Here is a 22,792-nt window from a genome sequence, read left to right on the forward strand (position 1 = left end):
TTGTCAATCACCCTTAACGCATTTGCAACACACATGACAATTAGGAGAAAATGGCAGAGGATAACAATAGGAACCAAGGGACCCAGAAGCTTTGTCCATTCACTCAGCACACATTCAAGTCCAGTTACGGAAAGAAATGAGAATGACCTGCAGGCTGACCTCCTGTCACTCAAGCCCAGGAGAGGAGAGAGCAACAAGGAGAGAATGGAATCTGCTCTCCATCCAAGGCCAGCCCAAGAGAAAAAGGAGTCAAAGTCCAGTCTTGTGTGGCCCCAGTTCCTCAACTTCATCCCTTCAGTACTTAGATTCCAGAATTTTTTTTTCCTTCAAGGTTAAAGGGAATAAGATTTGCAAGATGAAAATAGAGAATTGCCCTACCTGCTACTATTTCATTACTAAAAAAAAAATGTAATAAAATAAAAGCCATAGGATTTGTGATTTATCCTCATATATAATAATAACAATGCCCTACTGCTTTTTATGTACTGGGAATTTCACAAATTGTGTATTTCATTTCTGGAGTTTCCAATGGGTTTCTTCCCACTGTTTCTATTTCTCTGCGGAGAGTTCTAATTCCTATGATTTTTCACTAAGATGTGTTCTGCTTTGTTCAATGGGGATCCTTATCATGGTGGATTTTAAACTTCTCAGGTGTCAGTTTCAACACCTGGTTCATCTTGGAGTTGGATTGAACTTTCTTTTGTCTTGGTCCTTCTCTTATCAGGGAACTCTGGACACTGTGAGTGCTATGGTGTAGAGATTCTAGATTCCGTTATTTTTCCGGTGAGGGCCATTCACTTTGTTTTAGCAGATTTCCTGTCTCTGCTTAAAGTGGAAGCTGTTTCTGGGGCTGCAGCTCCGGTCTCAGCTGAGTCCTTTTGTCTCTGATGGGCTGCTGACAGGCTGCCCTGAGCACCTGTGGTTCAGAGTCAACGATGTGGGTAGACAGGGTTCGGGGTGGTTGGACACTCAGTGTAAACTGCAGAAGGTTGTTGATATGGATCCCTATGAATTGTTCTAGATTTCTACATAGTTAAGACAATAAGGGTAAAAAATATCCTAAAATGTAATAAAAAAAAGTTTCCATAGGAAAAACAGTCTATTTCCTAATATGTTTAAGTCCATCATAAATCACTAGATTGCTATCTGTTTTGTTCCATTCCACTTATTTGACCACTTGTCATACTAATTATTTAAGAATTGAGACTCTGTAGCATGGACTGTTTGTCTATTCAAAGTAAGTGGACAACAGAAGAGGGCCAATGTGGGGATGTCTTCCATCTCTTTTCCCATAATGCCATGAAAAACTTTCTAAGGAGGTGTTATTTATTCTGAATCCAATCACATAGCCTTCAGGCAAAGGCACCAAAACTTTGCCTGTTTGTGGTCAATCTGAATGTATGACATAGTAGCAGCCAACTAGACTTTTAAAGCAGAAACCATTTCTATACTTCTTAAAAGAGATCAGGGGGACTGGGTTGTGGCTCAGTGGTGGAGCACTCGCCTAGCACATGCAAGGCCCTGGGTTCGATCCATAGCAACACACAAAAATAAATAAAACAATGGGATTGTGTCCAACTGCAACTAAATAAATAAATAAAGGATATTAGGGTGGCATTTGATACTGGCCCACAATACTTGATAGGGAGGTCTAACTAGTATGGTTTATATAGACAGAGACTTCACTATTACTTATTTTTTTCCATGTACTACTCGTGAAAATAACACAATGCTTTTATTATCACAAGGTAAATGAATAGTCCTGAGACAAAAACAGTAATAGGTATATTTAGTATATTTAGTAACAGGTGATATCAAAGCCCCAAACAAAAGTGCATTTGTTCGTCAGGGAGTTGCAGTGGTCATGCTAATCACATAACCCCTATGCATAGCCTTTTATAGGGAAAACCATGCTGCATAGATCAAGGAAGGACCACACAACTCTGGGAATGTTGGATTGAGCCAATCAATCAGACAAGATTTTTTCAACCAGCAAAATGTTAAGTCTATTTCTTTACAGGCTCTACAATTCCATGTATGATAGCATAAAAAATAATGAACAAATTTAAAGGGAAAAATACAGAATTTATCTTCTGAAGGTATAAAACATTATAGAAAGAAATTATAAAACCCCAGTGCAGGTATCCTATATGCAAGGATTGGAAGGCTTAATGTTGTCAGGATGGCAATCCTCTTTCTAAATTGATCTACAGATTCAATGCAATCCCTATCAATAGCTCAGCAGATTCCTTTATAGAGATTGACAAGATAATCCTAAAATTCATTTAAAAAATTCAAGAGATCCAACCACTGCCAAAATACTCCTTATAGAAAGCATAATAAAGCAACTGGCCTCACACTTCCTGATTTCAAAACTTACTACAAAGTTACTCTGATTAATCAGTGTAGTGGTGGCACAAAGACAGAAACATAACTAGAGAGAATCGAGAATCCAGAAATCAGCCCTCTCAATCACAGTCAACTTGATTTCTGGAAAGGTTGCCAAGGCAATTTAATGAGGAAGGAATGGTCTTTTCAACAAATGGTGCTGAGACAACAGAATATTCATAGGCAAAAAGTAAGGTCGGACCTCTTATTTATACCATACAAAACTAGCTAAAAATGAACCAAACACCTAAATGTAAGAGCTAAAGTTATAAATCTCTGAGGAAAAAGAAAACATGGGTCTACATATTCGTGACTTTAGATTAGGTAATGACTTCTGAGATATGACACCAAAATCACAAAAAAATAAAGAAAGATTAGACAAACCAGATATCATCAAATTTAAAAATCTGGGTGTGTGTGTGTGCTGGGATTGAATCCCGAGCTTCATGCATTCTAACAAGCTCTCTACTACTAAGCTACACCCCCAGCCCGAAATATAATAACTTCTATGCCTCAAACAACACCATCAAAAAAATGAGAGGCTAATCCACAGAATGCGAGAACAATTTTGCAAGTCTTCACTGATTTGTATCTAGAATAACTATTATTGCCTAGAATAACTCACAACTATTATGGTTCCATGATAAATAATTCAAAAATGAACAAAGGACCCAAGTAGACATTTCTCCAAAGAAGATATGGAAATGACTAATAAGCACAAGAAAAGATGTTGCATATATAGCATCTAGTGTACATACCCATATATATATGAATATAAACTAGACAATAAAAAGAAAGGAAGCATTGAAGCACGATGCAACATGCATAAGCCTTGAAAACATTATGCTAAGTGAATGAATCCAAGCAACAAAAGATCACATATTATAGGATTTCATTCATATGAAGTATCTGAAATAGACCAATTTATAGAGACAGGCAGTTGGTATACCAGTGGTTGCCTAGGGCTGTGGGAATGAGCAGATTGGGGGTGACAGCCACGGAGTCATATTGATATCCTAAAATGATTTTGGAGAGGGCTGCCAACTGTGTGAATATACCAAGCATTGACCCATACACTTCAAATGAGTGAATTTTATGAGGTGTGAATTTTATATCAATGAAGCTTTAAAAATCTAAGAATTATTTTCTCACTTTTTAAAATTTTTTAAATTGATTAAATAAAACTGCCTCAACTCAATAAAACTCAACCCATTCTTCTAATAATATATTTTACTTTTAGCACCCTGCATTCAATAACTTGGTTTACTATCAGTATTCCTATAATGGGTTTTCTTTTACTGGTCATCTAGTCCAAGGACATTCTGATTGTTAAAAATGATGACAGCACAGGTAAACTGTATTACTATAAATACACAGTTGTGAATGCACCAAAAAAACCCAAAATGAGACAATTTAACTTTCAATTAAATGAAAAAGTGCCTTGGCTAATTTATAGGTAGACTAAACACTGTTAAGTGCTTGAAATCATAGTGACTAAGAGAGAAGAATTTTTTTAAAAAAGCAGAAGCTCATTCCTCAAAGGAATGCTCTGAGAGTTAAGTTTCTGGAAATTTCTATCCCAGTTCCAAGTTGGGTATCTATACAGCCTGGTTAGCTAATGTCAGAGGGTCTTCTCAGTCTAATCCTTTCACCACGTTGTGATGTGTAGATTAAGACCACTCAGGAAGAGAGTGAGCCAACAGGGCCTTGGAGCTCTGCTTCCCAAGGATATTGCTGAGATGTGTTTACACAGACCTGGACTCATCTATGAGCCTTAGTTAAATGAGGCAAAGCTCGTAACCATTTATTCAAAGGGAGGAAAGTGCTTAACATTAAGACAGATTTTGTTCTTTTAAGAAAGACAAATTCACTAGCCAGTGGAGGCAGAGAGGAAAAAAGAAAATAAGCACTTCCTAACAGCAAGAGAAGACTATACTAGGGAAATGGGAAACATGGCCATGATTCAGAGAAAAGACATCTTCAGAGATTTTTTTAACTATAAAATTGGTAAGTCAAAAGAAAGCCTTCAGAATGACTGAGGGTTCAGTCTCATGATCACTTTGTAAAACTAATGGAGGATACACTGTCACTATGGTCCTTTTGGAAAATTTAGCAATATGCATTAAAATCCTTTAAAAAAAAAATCCAGAGGATGGCTAAGTCTTGTTAGGGATGGGAGTACAGAATGCTTGGGGGAAGAGGGCATAGTAATCAACTCTATGGCTTACCCTTCTACTAGAAGCTTCTATGAGAATATGCATAAAGCACAAGGCTTGTCATTAGGGTAGTTTAGCTCATGTATTTTTGAGATTTTCATTAAGTTTATGACAATCACTCTATGGTTTGGACAAAGTTTGAATGTGCCTGAACCCTGAATCTAAAGAAAAATGAGTCTCCATGGATGTGCCATTATTCAAGAAAGACGTGGTGGAGTTCACAGGGCCCTGAGGACAGAGAGGCTCTATGAGCACTGTGGTCAGATGATATAAACGGCTGCTCTCAAGGGCATTAGGTGTCCATTGAGGTCATTCAAAGAGCTGATCTTCAGTCTCTACATGGAATCAGACAGCTACCTAGATCAGTCATAAACTCCCCAAAGAATGAAAAGACATATTTCCAGGGAAGAATTCAGGAAATCTTGCCTAATACTGTTGCTAAAAATTTTTAAAAAGAAAACAAGATAAATGGCAGAAGATTTTTGTGGTAGGAATCAAGTACATATGCCTCAAGTTATCTGATTGATAAAACACATGTAAGACCCAAGTCACAATACAGAATGACATATTCTCATTCTACATTTTTATTTGGAAAGGGGCATATTGCCAGATTGGATTTTATGGATTAACTGGAATGTTGGCCTGAAGAAGAACTTGGGCATGTATTTCTGTGATTAGAATTTTGCACTGTGAACCTTTCTACGACCACACTGGACCATCAGATACCTGGAGATGACTTTATGGTTTGTCCTTCACCTACATAAAACAGGAACAATGATATTTATCAGAAATTGTTGTGGCAGACAGAAGAGCAGAAAAGATCAATAGGGCAGACACAAGAGCAGAAAATATCAATAATATTTATAAGCTACAATTCAAGTGATAAAAAGCCTGCAGATGCATAAAATAAACATTATGCTAATGATAGACTATTGATCATAAAAAAATATTTTCTCAAGGGCAACACCTTGTATTTGTTCTGTAGGCTGCATGGATGATAGTCTCAGATGGATACTACATAATAGTAATAATTATATTTACTAACCCCAAGATTAATGGGGAGATCACACTTCTCAATATGCTTTCCACAAGGGAAGGATTTTTTTTAATCATAGTTTTGCACCTGAGACATGAAAAAGAGAAAGCCATTCATAATACTGTGTCAGATAAAGCTAAGCACATTCTCAGATGGCATAATAAACTCCCCTCTTCCAAGTTTTCCCTTAGAAATCTCATAAATAAAATTCAGTTTGAATTTTTTTTAAAAAAATCTATCTGATCATGTTTTAGTAAAGGAACAATTATTTCTAGAAGCTTAGAATATATCTAGATAACATCTGTAAAGATATACCAAAACTACAAAAATGTTTTATTTATATGTAGATGAGAATGGCTGATTTTCATCTAAATCATTTTAGTTATTTACATTTCTAAATCCTACTCATTAAGCACATCCTGCTTTCAGAATTAAAATACTTAATTTAAAATGCAAACAAGAATTAGAATAGTTCATTAAAAACACAAAGAGAAATTAGAAGTAGTTAGAAAGAAATATGAACAAAAATCCCATCTTCTGGAATGCAGGAAGAATAATTTAAAAATAAAAACTAGAAATAAGGGAAATAAAAAAAATAGGAGTTTCACCAAGGTTCTTACATTTTTTGATCCAAATTAAGAAAATAACACTAAATATAGACAAATAGTTAAACACATATGTTCATGGAAGTCTTTTTATGTAATGAAAAATTCCCTGAATATTCAGGGAGATGCTTAAATAAATTAGGGTCCAACCATTTAATGAAATGCTATCCAGCCCCTGCACCTGTATCAAGGTTTATTGATGACTTATGGGAATTTTGGAAAATCAAACATTAAGAGCTCAGTCTCAGCTATGTAAAGAATAAGGATCTTTACAGAAAACGGATCCAGGGAAAGTTGTTCATCAGTACCACTGTTTTGCCTTCAGAAGTGGGATTTTTATGAGTGGGTTTGTGTGTGTGTGTGTGTGTGTGTTTATTTTGCTTTTTTCATAAATTTCCTCTCCAAAGCTTTCCCCTACTAGGAATGTACAACATTGTTGAGCTGAAAGAAATACTGGTAAAAATTAAAAATCCATGGTTTAAACATATGGAAACCAAACAAAACACTGCAGATGTGTGCTCAGACTCCAAGAGGGAATTGTTGTGAGGGAAGTGAAGAATCTGACCTGAGAGTTACTATCTATCTTGTGAAAACTGCTGAGGATCTGAGGATTTCCCAAGCGCTTTGACTGTGTTGTCTGCTTGATTTCTTCAGGAGGAAAATAAAGAAAGTCTGCCAGAAGCGAAGCTCTGGAAACTCAAAACCCCTGGACCAGACCAGACAGGGGCCACATGGCCAAACCCACATCCTGATGTTAATCCAGCCACAGCGCCCCCTGGTGGTCTGTGCTTTCATAAGGCTCACATTGTCACAGAAATCTCTTTTAAATTGGAGGTAATTTTTTCTAATAGGCGAACCAAGTGGACCAAAAAACAAACAAATAAAAAATTAAACTCTGTGATGTAAACAACAATGAAGGATGGAGAGACAGGGGAGTAGACAGTAGGACTAAGGATATATATCCTGTGATCAGAGAATGAAGGACGAAGAGCCTGGGGACAGATGCATCCAGGGCAGCTCCCTGCAGGGCCAGGAGCTAGAGGGGGAGCCCCCTTGTTAACTGGCAGCCTTAGGCAGCATCCTTACTCATACTCAGCCCTAAAATAGACAGTGCCATATACACAGTGCTGACTCACTAGGAACCACTAGAAATAGGAGTGGGCCAAGGGCTTTTTATAGTTTGTTTCCTAGCTCTTACAAACAAATCCGAGTCCTGTGTTACAGGCTACACACTTCCAATTACCCCTCACCGTCACCTTCTGCCCCGCTGGCAGATGGGCCACACATGCACACACACACACCCCTGTGCACACACACAACCTGTGAAACTGTTTCAACATACACCTTGAGTACTCTATGTTGTCCTCTCAGAGTACCTTCACTGTGAAGTCCTACATCTCCAAGGTGTGCACACAACAAAGTCAGAAACATTATGCACAAAAGGTCAAATTATCTTTTTGGAAGTGGTGGATTGACAGGGAATTTTTTTTCCCCTTTTTTTACAACTGAGGTAAAAAGAGGCACTTTATCACTGAGCTATATCCCCAGTTCTTTATATTTTGAGGCAGGGTTTTGCTAAGTTGTTGAGGGTCTAAGTTGCCCAGGTTGGCCTTGAACTTGTGATCCTCCTGCCTCAGCTTCCAGACTTGCTGAGATTACAGGCATGGCCCCTGCACCTGCCTCTGTTTTTTGCATTTACCTGTCCAGAAACCCTTCAAATTTCTAATTGATTCACACCAGATGGCACCCTATGATCTGACTTCGGCCCCATCTATATTTCTGAAACAATTTTCTCAAAGGTCTCCCCTTTGGTGCCTTCTCCAAATGCAGCAGACATTCTTTGGTTCTCATCTACTCTTTCCCCCTGCTATATCCAACACACTCTGACTAGTTTCTGTGACCACAGTTCCCCTGGGGGCCTAGCTGAAATCAGCTTTCTCCATGGCTTTGCCTTTTCCTCCTACCTGAATGCTGTTGTTGGCCATCCCCAGCACAGGTGCCTCTGACCTTGCTTTGTTTCTATACACTCTCTGCTGTAGCCAACAGTGTGGCCTAGGGCTGTTTCACCAACTTGTCCCTCTGTGTGAATCCATGACATTGGCATTTCTGGCTCCCCAAGGCTCTGGCTTCACCAGGAAAGTTCTCAAAACATCCTAGGATTTGAGGGGCGAAGAAGGGAGTCTCACGTCTCATGTATGGGTCTTACATATTGACTGGGGGGTCCCAGATGATTCTCTTTCTCTCCTCTCCAAACAGTTTCTTTTTCTTTAAAATAAGATCATGAAAAACTGGCCGCATTATTGAACACACTGAGCAAATGTTAAGTGCAAACTGTTGTTATTATTTTTAATGGTCTTCTGGATGTCTCCAAGTGCAAGTCTCATCAAAAATCCAAATGGCTCATGTCTTAGTATATTTGGGTTGCTATAATGAAATATTTTAGACTGGGTGATTTATAAGCCACAGAAATTTAGTTCTCACAATTCTGGAGTCTGAGAAGTCCAAGATCAGCAGATTCAGGGTCTAGAGGGGGCTGCTCTGCTTCCAAGATGGCACCTTGAACACAAAGTCCTCACATGGTGGAAGGGTGAACAAGCTTCCTCTGGCCTCTTTCATAAGAACATTAATCACCTTCCAAAGGCCTTACTTCTAAATTACTTCTTTAGGGACTAGGTTCAATATATGAATTTGAGGTACACATTCAGACCATAGTATCCTATATCCAGAAAGGAATAAGTCATTTCCTTACCAAAGATGTTTCCTATATGCATGGTTTAGATATGCCGTGTCCCCCAAAAGCTCATGTGTGAGATAGTGCATGAAAGTTTAGAGGTAAGTAATTGGATTATGAGAGCCTCAACCTAATCAGTGCATTAATCCTCTGATAGGGATTAACTGGGTGGTGACATTAAGCAGGTAGAGTGTGGCTGAGTGTGGGTATGACTTTGAGGTGCATATTTTGTCCATGGTGAGAAGAGGCTCTCTCTCGCTCTCTCGCTCTCTCGCTCGCTCTCTCTCTCTCTCTCTCTCTCTCTCTCTCTCTCTCTCCTTCCCAGTATAACGTCTCCTCAGCTGCTCTCTTCTGCCACACTCTTCCAACTACAATGTTCTTCCTCACCTTCGGTCCCCAGGAATGGAGTTGGCCAACTGGGAAATGAACTGGGAACTCTGAAACCATGAGCCCCCAAATAAACTTTTCCTTCTAAAATTGATCTTGTCAGGTGTTTTGGCCACAGCAGCAAAATAGCTGGCTAAAACAGTGCAGAAAGAGCAACCCTGGCCATGTAAGCTGTCCTACATTACACTCAATCAGTTACCAAGCCCCAATACTTAATACCTTGTGTTTTTCCTTCTGTCCCTATAGTCCCTATTTCTAGTTCTGTCCAACACTACATCAACCCTTTTCCAACTTTCTACCATCTTCTTTATATGACTGCTGAAGTTAAATCCTTAGCTTTAGCCATAATAATTCAAAATCATCTCCAAATCTAAAATTATCAAATATCATCCAAACATCCCAGCATGCTACAGTCTTCCATGACCTGGGCTCCAATGAGCAGCCACTGAAGGAAATTTCATATCTTTTAAACTTCTGCTCCTTGTTCCCTACCCTGGCACTCCTTTCTCCTCCCTGGCTTACTCATATCCAAATAGAGATTTTGAGGTTCATTTCCATCATACACTCCACTGGAGAATTTCATGGACTCCCTGAACATATTCTTCGTATTCTCATCTTCATATTCCTCATATGGAATTTCAAAAGCACTTTAAAGTCTACCTGTAATTTTCCCATGATATATATCGACTTCTACCTGTTATCCCACATGCACACACACAGGTAAACGTGTCTCCCTTCTTGAATGGTGGAGCCATTACTTGACTGACTGACTCATTTAACATGTACTCACCATCTGTCTGTCCAATATCAGGAATGGTTCTAGGAGCAAGGGATTCAGTGGTGTGCAAAGTAGATGAGGTCCTCCTGACTGGAGGGATCATAAGTAATAACAGTGTAAGGTGACATATGTTGAAACTGGGGTGGCAGGGCAGGGGTGGACCTGGAGCTAGGGAAGCTCCAGGTGGACTTACCCACAAGAATTAACAATGGAACCAAGAACTGTAGAGAAGAGACTTCTAGCAGAGGGAACAGCATGCATGGAAGTTTAGAGTGTCATGGAGTTCACAAATAGTAAGTCCCATGAAGACCTTAGCTCCCCCCTCATTCATCTTTTCATTTGTCCAGTGCCTTAAATGTCATAAATACTCATAAGTATTGATTACATTAAAAAGACTCAATTCATGAGTCTCTGATTTTTAGACTAGATTAAACTCCAAGGGGACCCTATTCCACTGCATGATCCACTGTCAAGATGACTTACAGATGACCAGTGGGGATGCCACTCTTCAGTGATCCACTCAGGCCAGACAACTGAAACCCACTGCCCTCTCATCTACACATAAGATACCTGCTGAGGATCCTCAGCATGCCCAGCCAGCTGAGGTGGGCTTCCCTCAATGAGCAGCTGCACAAATCAAAACGCTCTCCCAGGAGAAGGGACAAGTGTGCCCCACCATACAGCTTTCTATCCATGAGGGCTGCTGGCCTGGCTCTTCTCCTAACAGATCTGCTCCCAAACATGCTCTCTGTGGAGGATTATTCTGGACCAGCCATCAAATTGTGGGGGGCCTTCTTCATCCTGGTCCCTTTTCTTTTTCCCTAATGCTGACAAGGAATAGCTACAGTGGGAAGGTGAGAAAGACCTTCCAGGGAGCAAAGGAGGAAAGGTCTTAGCCTATGACATGTCACATAAACGCAAGAGAGGGCTGGGGAGTCAGAGCATCCAAATCAAAGTTACTAACTTCAGACTTGATGCAAAAATATTCAGGCCAATTTCTAGGTTATCCTGGACCAGGTTACCATGGACTAGGGCTGGGTTATCATTTCGAGGTTTCAAAACCTCAACCATCAGAGCACTTGCCTCCCTTCATTCCCTTGTCTACACGGCAAGGTGAACAAGGTGTGATAGAGAAAGTGTCTCTGAGGGGAAGAGGCTCCAAACCAGGAGGAAGAAGGAGGAGGTCACAGAAACCTTGAAGTCCGTGAAATTCAAACCAGTGAAAACCAGAACGGCAGAGGCAAACCAGACAGATAGCCCAAATCATCCACCCTGTTTTACCTGCATGACCTCCGTGAGACCTTCCAGCTAGCACTTCACTCTTCCTGGAGTGGCAGGACAGCACAGCCTAGAGGCCAAGCCAGATGGGAAACCCAAGCCAGGCAGGAACGGAGCCAGATGCTGGCAACTGCCACTTGCCTGCCACACGCCTGTGGGAAGGTTTTCCAGCACCCTGGGAAACTGGAAGTGACACCGTTTCCAGTGACAAGTAAGCACTACTCTGCTTTCTGCCCCCAGACAAGGACGTGGCCAAGATCCCATTGGCTTTAGTTTAAAAAACGTCTGTACTGAGTCCCCGAAGGAGAAGCCAGCAGGTGGCTGGTGCAGGGTCTTCAATAATGCCATGACAACCTGGGCATGACAAGGTCACAGTGAAACAAGCACTTGGGGTTTCCTCGAGGACTCCCAGGGAAGGGGAGGGTCCTCAGCAACCCCTTAGAGCACCTTAGGCCACAAACAAGCCACACCCAGATATGTTCTCTTCCTCTATTTTACCATCGGTCTTCCATTCTAGCAGCTTCAGCTAAACAACTCGAGAATGAAAAGGAAGTCTGTCCATGTGTCCTCGTCCTGCCTCCACACTGCAGTCTCTGGGGCAGGTTATTAACCTGTTGAAACTGTTAAAGTCACATTTTCTTTAACTCTGAAGTAGGAATTATAGGACCTGTGCTTTGCAGCTTATGGAGATGAAGTGAGATGGGAACCATCTGACCCAGGTCCCCCAAAGCACCCCAGACACTATTGGTGCTGGGGTGGCTGCAGCTGTTCACTTAACCAGTGTGAAACCAATGAAACCCCACTGGACCACCTACAGATGATCTATTCTCAGCAGGCTAACCAGCTTGGTAATGCAAACATTCCAAGAGAAGAGGCAAGAATACCAAGAAATCAAAGGTTAGCATGCACCTCTTGTGTTCTTAACTATGTTGTCCCCGGCACCATCTGAGGGTCACTTTGAAAGTTAGTAGGTTTGCAGGAATGCATGGAAAATTCCACCTGCATCTCTCCCTCTTCTTTAAAATGAATAAGAACAGAGAGTGAGATGCCTGCATGGGGACAGTTCTTATATAACCATGCGATTCTCAAATTGGTTCTGTCCCTTCCCATTGGAAAGGTTTTGACAGTCTTCCTACACATACAAAATGCCATCCCCAGAATTAGAATCCCACGCCACGGAGCCAGCTCCCGGTGTATAAATTGCTTCCTCTCAGACACGAAACATGTCCGAGTCTGGACATCGGCTCACACCTTCTCTCCCAATGTCCACACATACCAAATTCAGAGCTATGAAGGACACCTTGACAAATGGTGACCATTTGGAAAAGGAAAAAATGAAATAAAATAAGTTGCAATTTCACAGTGTTTCAGGGAAAAGATAAAAAGAGAAGGCACAACAAGAAGTTCAAGTCCAGCTGTTCAAGACTGTCAAATTCAAGGTCCACTGGAAGCCAAGGACTGTATGATGGCTCTCTAATCTCTGCCCTCCTGTCTGCACCCCAGAATACCCAGTACTGTGCTCAGGGGGTGCTTCCAGGGCAAAATCACCAGCCCAAGCAACTATACAGCAAAACGTAACAGATAGAGGTGCTCGGTGATCATAACAACTCACCATAGGTGCCAGAACCCCTTAACTGCTCATCCTAGGATCACCAGCCTAGGTCTGAGGCATTTGCTTTTAAAAGGATATAGTGGGTGAAATCATAGAATTAAAAAGTGCTTCCTGTTGCAGAAAGAAAAATTTGTTTTCTATAGACTGTGGTTTTGAGCCTTAACTACTTTTGAAAATCCTCCTGAAAGCAAGCACCTCTTATAAACTGGATCAATAAGGACATACTTAGCAAATTGCTTACATGATAGTTCCTGGGTAGCAAAAGTGTAGAGAAAAAAAAAAACGAAATCACTTCTTTCTTTAGAGGTTTTGTGAGGGGTCCTACCCTGCTAAGCACTTTTATGAAGATTCCCTAGTTCACAGATTTGAAGATGTGTCAACCCGCCCAGGGTTAGCTCTGATGTCGAAGCCCTGTGTTTCTACTTTGTGACCCAGCTGGTTACAGTCAAATGGAAGACTACTCTAGTTATCCAGCAGAAACAGTGCAGGCCCCTGACTCATTTCATTTATCAGATCCAAGTGGCAATGTCAATATTAAGAATGCTGTCAGGTTTCTAAGAGATTGACATCTACTAACTCATTAATCTCCAAAAAAAAAAAAAAAGCCTAAATAAAAACTAGTGCCATATCCAATTTACTAATGAGTCATTAAAACATTAGATAAGGGCTGGAGCTGGGGCTCAATGGTAGCACACTTGCCTGGCATGTGTGAGGCACTGGCTTCAATTCTCAGCACCATATATAAATAAATAAATAATAAATAAAGGTCAATCAACAAATAATTTTTTAAAAAAAATAGATAAATTGCACAAGGTCACACAATTAATGAGCAACAAAGCCAAGATGCAAAATCTGGACTCCAGTGCCAGAGGCTACTGCAGCCATAAAAGCTCTGCTTTATTTCTGTCAAGTAAAACCAGCGTGCTTATGCTTCACTAATCCTCAGGTTTCCTTGCCCTTTCCCTCCATGCATCACCTTTGCATCTTCTGGATAATGATTTTTGCTCTAAAGTCCCATATACAAAGAAAAGATACCAAGAAGATTTGTATGATTCTCTAAGAAGTGAATAACTGACCCTACTGATAAATTGCCTCCTTTTCCACAGCTGTGCTATAAAGGGGACAGAACCTTTGTGGATTTTAAGCTAAAAAGTAAAGAAGAAGTTTTAAGCAGGGAGACATTCTTCTGGACCTTTTAAAATCACCCAACATAGAAGCTTAAGTATTCCCCCTTCTCCAGCCCATCAGGGCTGCTCCCTCTACAGCATCATCTGGCTGTTCATGTAAGTGCCTTTTCTCACTGCGCCCTCTCATGGCCAAAAAGCAAATCTGCCTCTAGCAGCAGATAAATGATTGTCCCTTCTAGGTTTCAGCAAGGGGGTGGGGTAGGGGGGCTGCTAAATAGGAAAGCAGCTGGGGAAACCAGGAATGTAAGAAATCTGTCTCCTCACCCCATCTTCAAAAACTATCCCTGAAAAATTCTGTCCAGAGTTAAAATTAATTTCAGTGAAAAATACTAGGAGACTGAGACTAGTATTGTCACGACAATGTGTGATAATTCATTTGTTTTTTAAAGTTTCCCTTTAAAAAATATCAAAACCTTCTAAAGATATAATGATTCACGTGTCCTCTGTTCAGAGGGCATCCAATGCAGGTGGTGGGTGCTTCTAAAATGAGATCTTAGGATGGCTCAGTGCTCTTTCCTATTGGGATAGGAAGAAGGGAATGACAAACTACACATGCAAAGTCACCAAACAGATGGAAATGGCAATGACAACACAGGTCCTGCAAGAAAAAGAAAAATGGGACTCTTGACATCAGACAGTGACAGAGGACACTGTTAGAGTTGCCCCTACAAGCCATCCTGGACCAGTTTGGGACATCATTTCCCAATGCAGCCAGGAAGCAAAGATGGATTAGGAAAGAAAAGATCTACAAGTATTGTACATAGTACTTCTGGTCTCTCTCTCCCCTCTCTGCCCCCATCCATCACCAGGAATTTTGATGATACCAAGCCAAAGTGGAGCTGGCTCTGCAAGACCTTGAGCATCAGTGTGAAGAGCCCACTGGGCAGTAGCCCTGGGCAGCAATGCACTACACTGGGTTTGATGACAGGAAATAAAGCTGGACATCAGTTCTTCTCAGGTTCTTCAGGAGAGTTGTCCAGTGCTGTTGGTTGGTATTTATTTATTTATTTATTTTTCCTGCTTGTGCAATTAAAACATTTGATATAGTCTCTGCAGGTGAATTAAGCACAAAGACAGCGTGTGCCATGTTCTGTATGATTTCACCACAAACATCCAAAACAAGACCACACCAGAGTTGACCCTGAAAAGAAAAGGCAGAAGTTTGGTGGCCTTCTCTTCACCTATAACTGTCACCTGCCAATCAGTGAGGTGAACAACAAAACTGCCTAAACCACTGGGGGCCACAGAGGCTAGGTTACAGGCTTCTATGCCCCAGGACAGAACTTCCATGAACAGCATAAGAGGAAACAATTATAGTAAGACACAGGAGAAATGTGTGCTGGATCAACAGCTCATGCACCATGATGGATTTGGAGCCCTCTGAAGAGGCTCTGAGGCCCCCTGACTCACTCCATCCTACAGCTTCAAACCCTGTGGGCTCACAAGCAGGGCTGCAATTTACCCAGGAATTGCTGCCAGAGTTCAGGGCACTTGCTCTGAGCCTATAGTTGTGCTTTGGCGCCACCTCGTGGTTCACTAGGGAATCTACTGACTAGTTCAAGTCAACGTTACCTCCATGAAGGAAGACACTGCCTAGAAATGATTAAAACGGGAATCTGCAGCATTTCGGATGGATAAAGAGAATATCTAAGCAGAGAAAAACATTAATTAGGCAGATAATGTAAGATCTGGTTCCCCCCCCCCAATAAAATAGGCCCACACAGTGTCTGCCTATGAGTTCACCTGGCATGATCCATAAATAGGTCCTGGTCCCTAAGCACCCCTTCAGTTGGTGGGACTTTCTGGGGCTGATGTTCTTTCTAGCACTGGCCATAGCCTCCCTGAAGAACACCCAGGGATCTCCTTAATTCTATGTAGCTAAAATTTACAGGATTTTAGTAAATATGGGTTTAAAACATATGTGTATCGTCCTGCTTTCACGATCTGTTGTATATGGGAAATATCTGTAACTCAGTTAAAAGCAAATATGTTTGGTGCATATTACTATCCCAATTATCAAATCATTCACATCCCTATGTGATGCAATTTACAAAAACTTTCTTTAGTCTGTGCCTAGAGATGCTTTGTTGCAAACAGAGGGGATGAACATCATAGCCATTAGGTAAATGTCACAATTTAATTTCTCTGATTCCTACTAAAGTGTTCTGGATTCTTACTGATGTTGTGCCTGTACTCCAAGGGACAGAATCACATTCTCAGTGACCAAACTTTATGTCCATATCCTGTTGAGCACAATGCTATAATGTAAGACAGATTCATTAGAGACTGAATTCTCCACCTAGAATAAATTTAATGATAATTCACCAGATTTCAGGGACATTGTATTTTAGTATAGAAGCAGTTTAAGGCAGCCTCTCATTTTAAAATAAATGAATCAAGTCACAGTAAATTATAACGCTCTCCCCATGAATTCCTTCTCTGTCCCGCATAGTGTTATGTGATAGGCAGAAATTCTTTACTGTGTCCTTTTCACCTCGGTATAAACCATTTAGCAGCAGGCTTCCTCTTGCCCAGTAGTTACTCAGGGATTTCCAAGTATAGTAGATCCTCCTTATTAGTAGTAGTTACATTCTATAAAGTTCTAGCAAGCCCTAAATTCACAAATACTGAACCTCTGCTCCTAGGAGTAACATAGAACAAGGACCCTTTGAAACCTTGCTCACAAAACTTTTGTCAACTGGTCAGTAGTATATGTGCTAGTCAGTTTTCCATTGCTGTGACAAAACACCTCAGGTGCAACAACTTAAAAGTGGAAAGAGTTATTTTGGCTCATGGTTTTGGAGGTTTCAGTCCCTGATTGCTTGGTCCCATCACTATGGGTTTGTGCTGAAGCAGAACATAATTGTGGGGAACATGTGGCAGAATAGAGTTGCTCACCTCACGGTGGCCAGAAAGGAGAGTTTGGGGTAGGGGAGAGGGACAAGAGGCACCATTCTCATACACAACCCCAGTGACCTACCTCCTCCAATAAGGCCATACCCCCTACAGTTTGTCCTATCCACTAGGGACCAGCCCTCCAACACCTGAATCTTTGGGGGACCTTCTCAATCCAACTATTAGCAGTATATATATTTTTCTTTTATCTGTGTTTCTATTTTAAGGCATCTTATTTAATATATATTATTGACTCGACTACATTCAACTTGAAGCCAACAGCATTTTAATTGATGCCTGAAGGAAGTTTTCTAATGCATGCATATTTGTATTTTCTGTATAAAGCAGAGAAAATATTTAATATCCTAAGTGCACCCTCCAGCCCTGTTGCATTTAGGAACCCCTGACTGCACTTCAACACCAAGACGCTTTAAACAGCAACTCTTACCAATGCAAAGAAGAGAAATGGGGAAAACGTGGCCCTAGATAGACCACAAAAGGAGACTCATTTACAGCAGGTGAGCTCAAACAAAAGGCAGACCACTGCCCTGTTGTTCTATTCAAAGGGGAAAACAGCCATTGGACAACTCACAAGAATAATCCCCCAAACACCTTGAATATTGTTTGGACATTACTAGCAAATTTTAGTGAATGGGGAATTTCTAAGTATGGAATCCATGAACAGCAGGGACTGACAGTATATTTCCAACTCTTTTGAATTTATGACTCTCTATGATCTATCCCTCACTCCTAAAGCCAACTCTACGTCTCTCTCTCTGGAGGCAACGTAAACACTAGCTGAATGGAACAACCCCAGTTTCTCAAGCACACAGTGTTCTTTCATCTTTCACAGCTACTCTGTACCCCACATCTTCTCATCACCCTCCTGGGACAACCTATTACTCCCACATTTCCCTAACCCATCTGTCACAGTGTCATGGGACTCTGGGCGCTTTTCCAATAATTTGAATAATAATCACAACATCCTGATTATTAAAGCTCATTTCAAGGACTGTTTACTATGTACCCAAGCACTGTTCTCAACAATTTACAAGTAAGAACTTAACCTGCACAACTTATTGACAGAGATCATTAGTATCCTCCATCAGAAAAGAAAACGGAACTGAAAATATCAAGTGCCTTGCTCAAGTCACTCAGCAGAGGAGTAGGAGCCTCAGAAAGGGATGTGGGCCACCAGAATTGGAGCCTAAGCTGAAATCACGGTGCTGCGCTCTCACAATAACTGCTAAATCTAGGAGCACTAAGATGAAGATGCTTCTTTCAGCAGTATAGGGACAGGGATGGAAACAGAGGAAGGAATACAGAAATACACAGTTCACTCCATACCTTACCATTGGCATCCAAGAAGAAAATATTCTAATGACAGCAAGCACTGTGTGTGGAATTATATCTGTGTACTATGCATAATTATCTTCTATCACATAAGAAGGTAGAAATCCTCTTAAAAATTAGAAGAACATGAATCTTAATTCTGAAATAAGATTTTTATCATTACCCATTACCTTTTCTACCTTCACATCTCAGTTTTTTTTTCCTTAAAGATAAACCTGAACAAATTAAGGAAAGTGTTTATAAAACTTCATAGGTTAAAGCACATCGTATGGTTTAGAAACAATTTCTTCAAAAAAAAAAAAAAAAGATAAAGAGTGTATTTTGTCCTCAGTGAAGTTAAATAAAAGGGTTGGGTGCGGTGGTGGTGCACACCTGTAATCCCAGTGGCTCAGGAGGCTGAGGCAGGAGGATCATAAGTTCAAAGCCAGCCTCAGCAACAGCGAGGCACTAGGTAACTCAGTAAGACCCTGTCTCTAAATAAAATACAAAATAGGTCTGGAGATGTGGCTCAGTGGTTGAGTTACTGTGGTTGAGTTACCCTGAGTTTAATTCCCGGTACCAAAAAAAAAAAAAAAAAAAATCAGGTATTTTTCTGTGTCTTGTAGAATCATACAAACATTTAATCACTTTGGATTGAGATTATGGAGTTATTTTATCAGAAAAATCTGTTCCATAGTGACACTGTGCTGGGAAGGAATGAGAGGCCCATCTGCCTTCTCCAAGATATTGCGGTTCATTATCCGTTAACAAACTGTTCTTTCTGCCTTGTTGGAAAACTCAAAAACATGCCTTTGACTACCATAATGTGATTTCCCAAAAAGGAAGGAAGGGAAACACCATGGCTAACTACGCCCTGGATTCCAAGCGCCATGCTAATCACCAACTGATGGCCTGGCAGGGCCCTCCAGCAACCTTGAAATAGAAAAGTCACTGTCCATCTTCACAGCTGAGGAAACTGATGCCACACAAGTATTTTCCCTCAGAAGCAGGGAAACTTACATTAAAATCTAGAGCCACCCCTTCCCACCTCCAGGACTCCAAAGACATCATTTAACACTTCCTAGCTGTTGCCTAACTTGGAAGAAATGAAATAAGAAATTCAGTTCATCTTATGGATTAAATTTTTCTTCAAAGAGATTCAAAATATCATTCAAGCCTCAAATTTCTCCTTCAAGTTCAGTGTGGAGTGTAAAGGGAAGATGACATTTCTTTTGGGAACACAGAGATAATTCTGTACAGAGTGAGTGCTAACTCCGTCTAGAGTCTGCAGCCAGCTTGCAGTGTTGCAAAACGGCCTCTAGGTGGTGCAATGAGCCCGTGAGTCCCTGGACAGGGGCTCATTTATTTCTGCCATTATTCAAAAGTGAAAATACCAGCTTGTCAAAGTGGTTGGCTCACTTCCAGCACAGAAATCATTACTCAACAGTCTTTCCAACTTCTAGACTCTCTGATGCAAGACCATGGCCTGGGAGGAGCTGTAGGGGAAGATCTAAAATTTTAAACTAAGAAGAAACCACAGGGAAAAATAATAATAATAAAGGAAACCAATACTCTTTTTGTTATTCTCTGTTTGAGGTTTTCTTTTTCCCTAAAATAACTTTTCAGGTCCTTGGGAAGGGGACTCATCAATTCTGAAGGCCTTAACATCACAATAAATTGACTTTCAGCAGGGGAAAAAAAATGCTTCATTAAGTACTCATAAAGCAGAGCACTCACCAGACACAGAAAATGAAAACTGAGATAAACCCATGGCAGAAGTGTAGAAGGAATTAGCAATAATGTAAAGACAGATGGAGCTACATTGAGGAAAATTACTCCCATGTTGGCTCATGGAATAGGCTGGCGATTTTATATAAAAACAGAGTCCTGCCCCATCTTCTATATAACCTTCAGAGGGCCCAGGGCCTGGAATAATTCCAGTTCTACTCACTGCTCATTCCCCAAGCTTAATCTCTCCTCTGTCCCTTTGCACTATGCACTCTGCTACCCCAAACCATCAAGACTTGGGGCAGGGACACAAGGCTGTCCTGCCTCAAGGTAATTTATGGAAAGAGCTCAGCATCTGCATTTTCCACATAATTCAAAAGAAATCCAGGCAGTGACAGAAAGATGATGAAATTGCAGCAACACAGGGGTACCAGGCTCTGGGCCAGGAAGGGGTAGCAGAATCAGTCAGGAGTATGTTTGAAATGCACACACCATAATCTCATCTTAAGTCGAATATGACTTAAGGGTAAGGCAAGAGGCTAGGGTATTTTGCCAAATCTCTCAAGTGATATGGATATGTCCTGCACAGCACAGGAAAGTAAAATTAGAAAGAACTGGAAGGGAGGCAGAAGGCAAGTGTTGTCCACCTTCCCTGAGGTATATCTTTGGGAAACTGCTCTTCTTACTCTAAGTAAAAAGAGGACCTTGATCATCAGCACATACCAGGTATAGGAAATTCTCACCTGGTCCATCAATCCTGACTCTTTCTGCTGAAAGTTTTAAAATTCGATTCACTAAGAGATCAAATGTTGAATGTCAAGGTCAAAATACAGGATATGATGGTGTAAAAATTCTGTCAGAATACCTTTTTAAAGCAAGTTCCAAAGCTGAATACATTGCCAACAAAAATTCTTATTAGAAAATACAAGTTGAAACTAACATTATAAAAATGGTAACTTACATTATTTTTCTAAGTTTGAGACACTATTGAAGAGGGATTAAATATATATATAGTCAGTGTGACCCACTGCTAGTTAAACTATAAATTACAGGATGTTAATGGATAGTAATGAGGCAACATCAAAAGTATTAAAAATCTCTACCATAGATAATTATAGCTCCACAAATTTATACGAATAAATGTGATAATGGATGTGCATAAATATTGGGCTGCAAAAATGTTAGAGACTTAATGGAAGTTATTAATAGTTTTCAAACATTGAATCAGTAAAAGAGCTTAGTTAAATCAACTTCAGTATATTCAAATTAAAATAAATAAATAAATCTCTCAATAATGAAAAACACCTATTATCTGATACGAAAGCATTTTTAATTAAAAATTTCGAAGAAAATTCAAAAACATTGTGAATTTTAAAGAAAATTCCTATAGAAGACAAGTCCTCCCAAGTAACATATAAAGTACTGGACTACTTTTGTTAGATTAAATGTAAACATTAACATATATATATATATAATACATACATACACATAGTATACTGTACATATACAATACATACATACACATAGTGTACTGTACATATTACTCGTATGTACTTACACATACGAGTATATGTACATGTATATATACAGATATAATTTTGTCCAAGAAAGAGTATTTAAAATAAAAAAATATACCTAGTGATTTATAATCACTGAAGCCAAAATCTCATTCATGTCATTTTTTTTATGGAACTTAAAAAACCCAAATTTATACCTGCAAAATTTGAGCTTACCTGAAGGCCACCCTAAAACTGATGGTGATAGGGTAAGAACAGACTACAAGTGGATATAACAACAGACTACACTCCAAACAAGTTGTGTTCTAATTTGCAAACTGAGAAATAAAATTGAGGAGTCAACCTATTAGCATCTGTGGCAAGATAAACCTTTCAGGAAGATATAAAGTGTATGAAACTTATCATGATTAAATTTCAGAAATTTTCAATTTGATTTTGATACAAAATCCGTGTACATAAGTAATGCAATCACTGACCCAATGATATGGCCTCTCCCACCATTGCCAGCATACAGCATGTAACTCAAACAGAACCTCAAGCATCTTGTAAAGCAGATTTCAGGGAGATGAGATGCAATCCGGGCTAACTACTCTTGGTTACACTTAATCAGAACTGAATAAACAAAGGCAGTATTAGTCACACTTGTGCAAGTTATTCCATTTCACTGCAGCCAGAGGACTTTCATGTGATCCTGTTTAAATCAGCTAAACATCTGGAAATGTGGAAACTATTCTGTAAAGTACAAGAGGACCACACGCCTGATGCGGCTGAGGTCAGCCACGGGGAGGCTGGAAGGAGAGAGAGCTTACTGGAGACGGCTTACTTACAATGAAGCCAAGTTTTTTATAATCCCGAGTGTACATGGACTTGCGCTTCTCCATGCTGCCGCTGCTGTTGTTAGGCTCAGACTCGGCATCAAAAGCAATTCTTCGAAGTTCAAATATGATGTCTCTTTGAGCCTAAAGGAGTTAGGGAGGGGAGAAAAAGGAGGGAGGGAAAGCTGCTTTCATTGTGTGATGTGACACAACTACCTCTTTCCCCAGAGTCTAAACGAATCACTGCATTCAGGCAAAAGAAAAACAGATAAAAGACAACCAATGTT

At 40.3% G+C, this 22,792-nt stretch overlaps 1 protein-coding gene across 1 annotated transcript in view; it reads right to left on the reverse strand.

Annotated features, from left to right (window-relative positions):
* Elmo1 (engulfment and cell motility 1) overlaps positions 1-22,792 on the reverse strand; it is a 559,102-nt gene that overhangs the window by 313,111 nt on the left and 223,199 nt on the right. The window contains exon 13 of the mRNA XM_026387606.2: positions 22,518-22,649. Coding sequence (XP_026243391.1) covers positions 22,518-22,649 — 132 coding nt within the window. The remainder of the gene's footprint in view (positions 1-22,517; positions 22,650-22,792) is intronic.

This window comes from Urocitellus parryii, chromosome 3 (assembly GCF_045843805.1).
Source record: "Urocitellus parryii isolate mUroPar1 chromosome 3, mUroPar1.hap1, whole genome shotgun sequence".
NCBI classification, from domain to species: domain Eukaryota; kingdom Metazoa; phylum Chordata; class Mammalia; order Rodentia; family Sciuridae; genus Urocitellus; species Urocitellus parryii.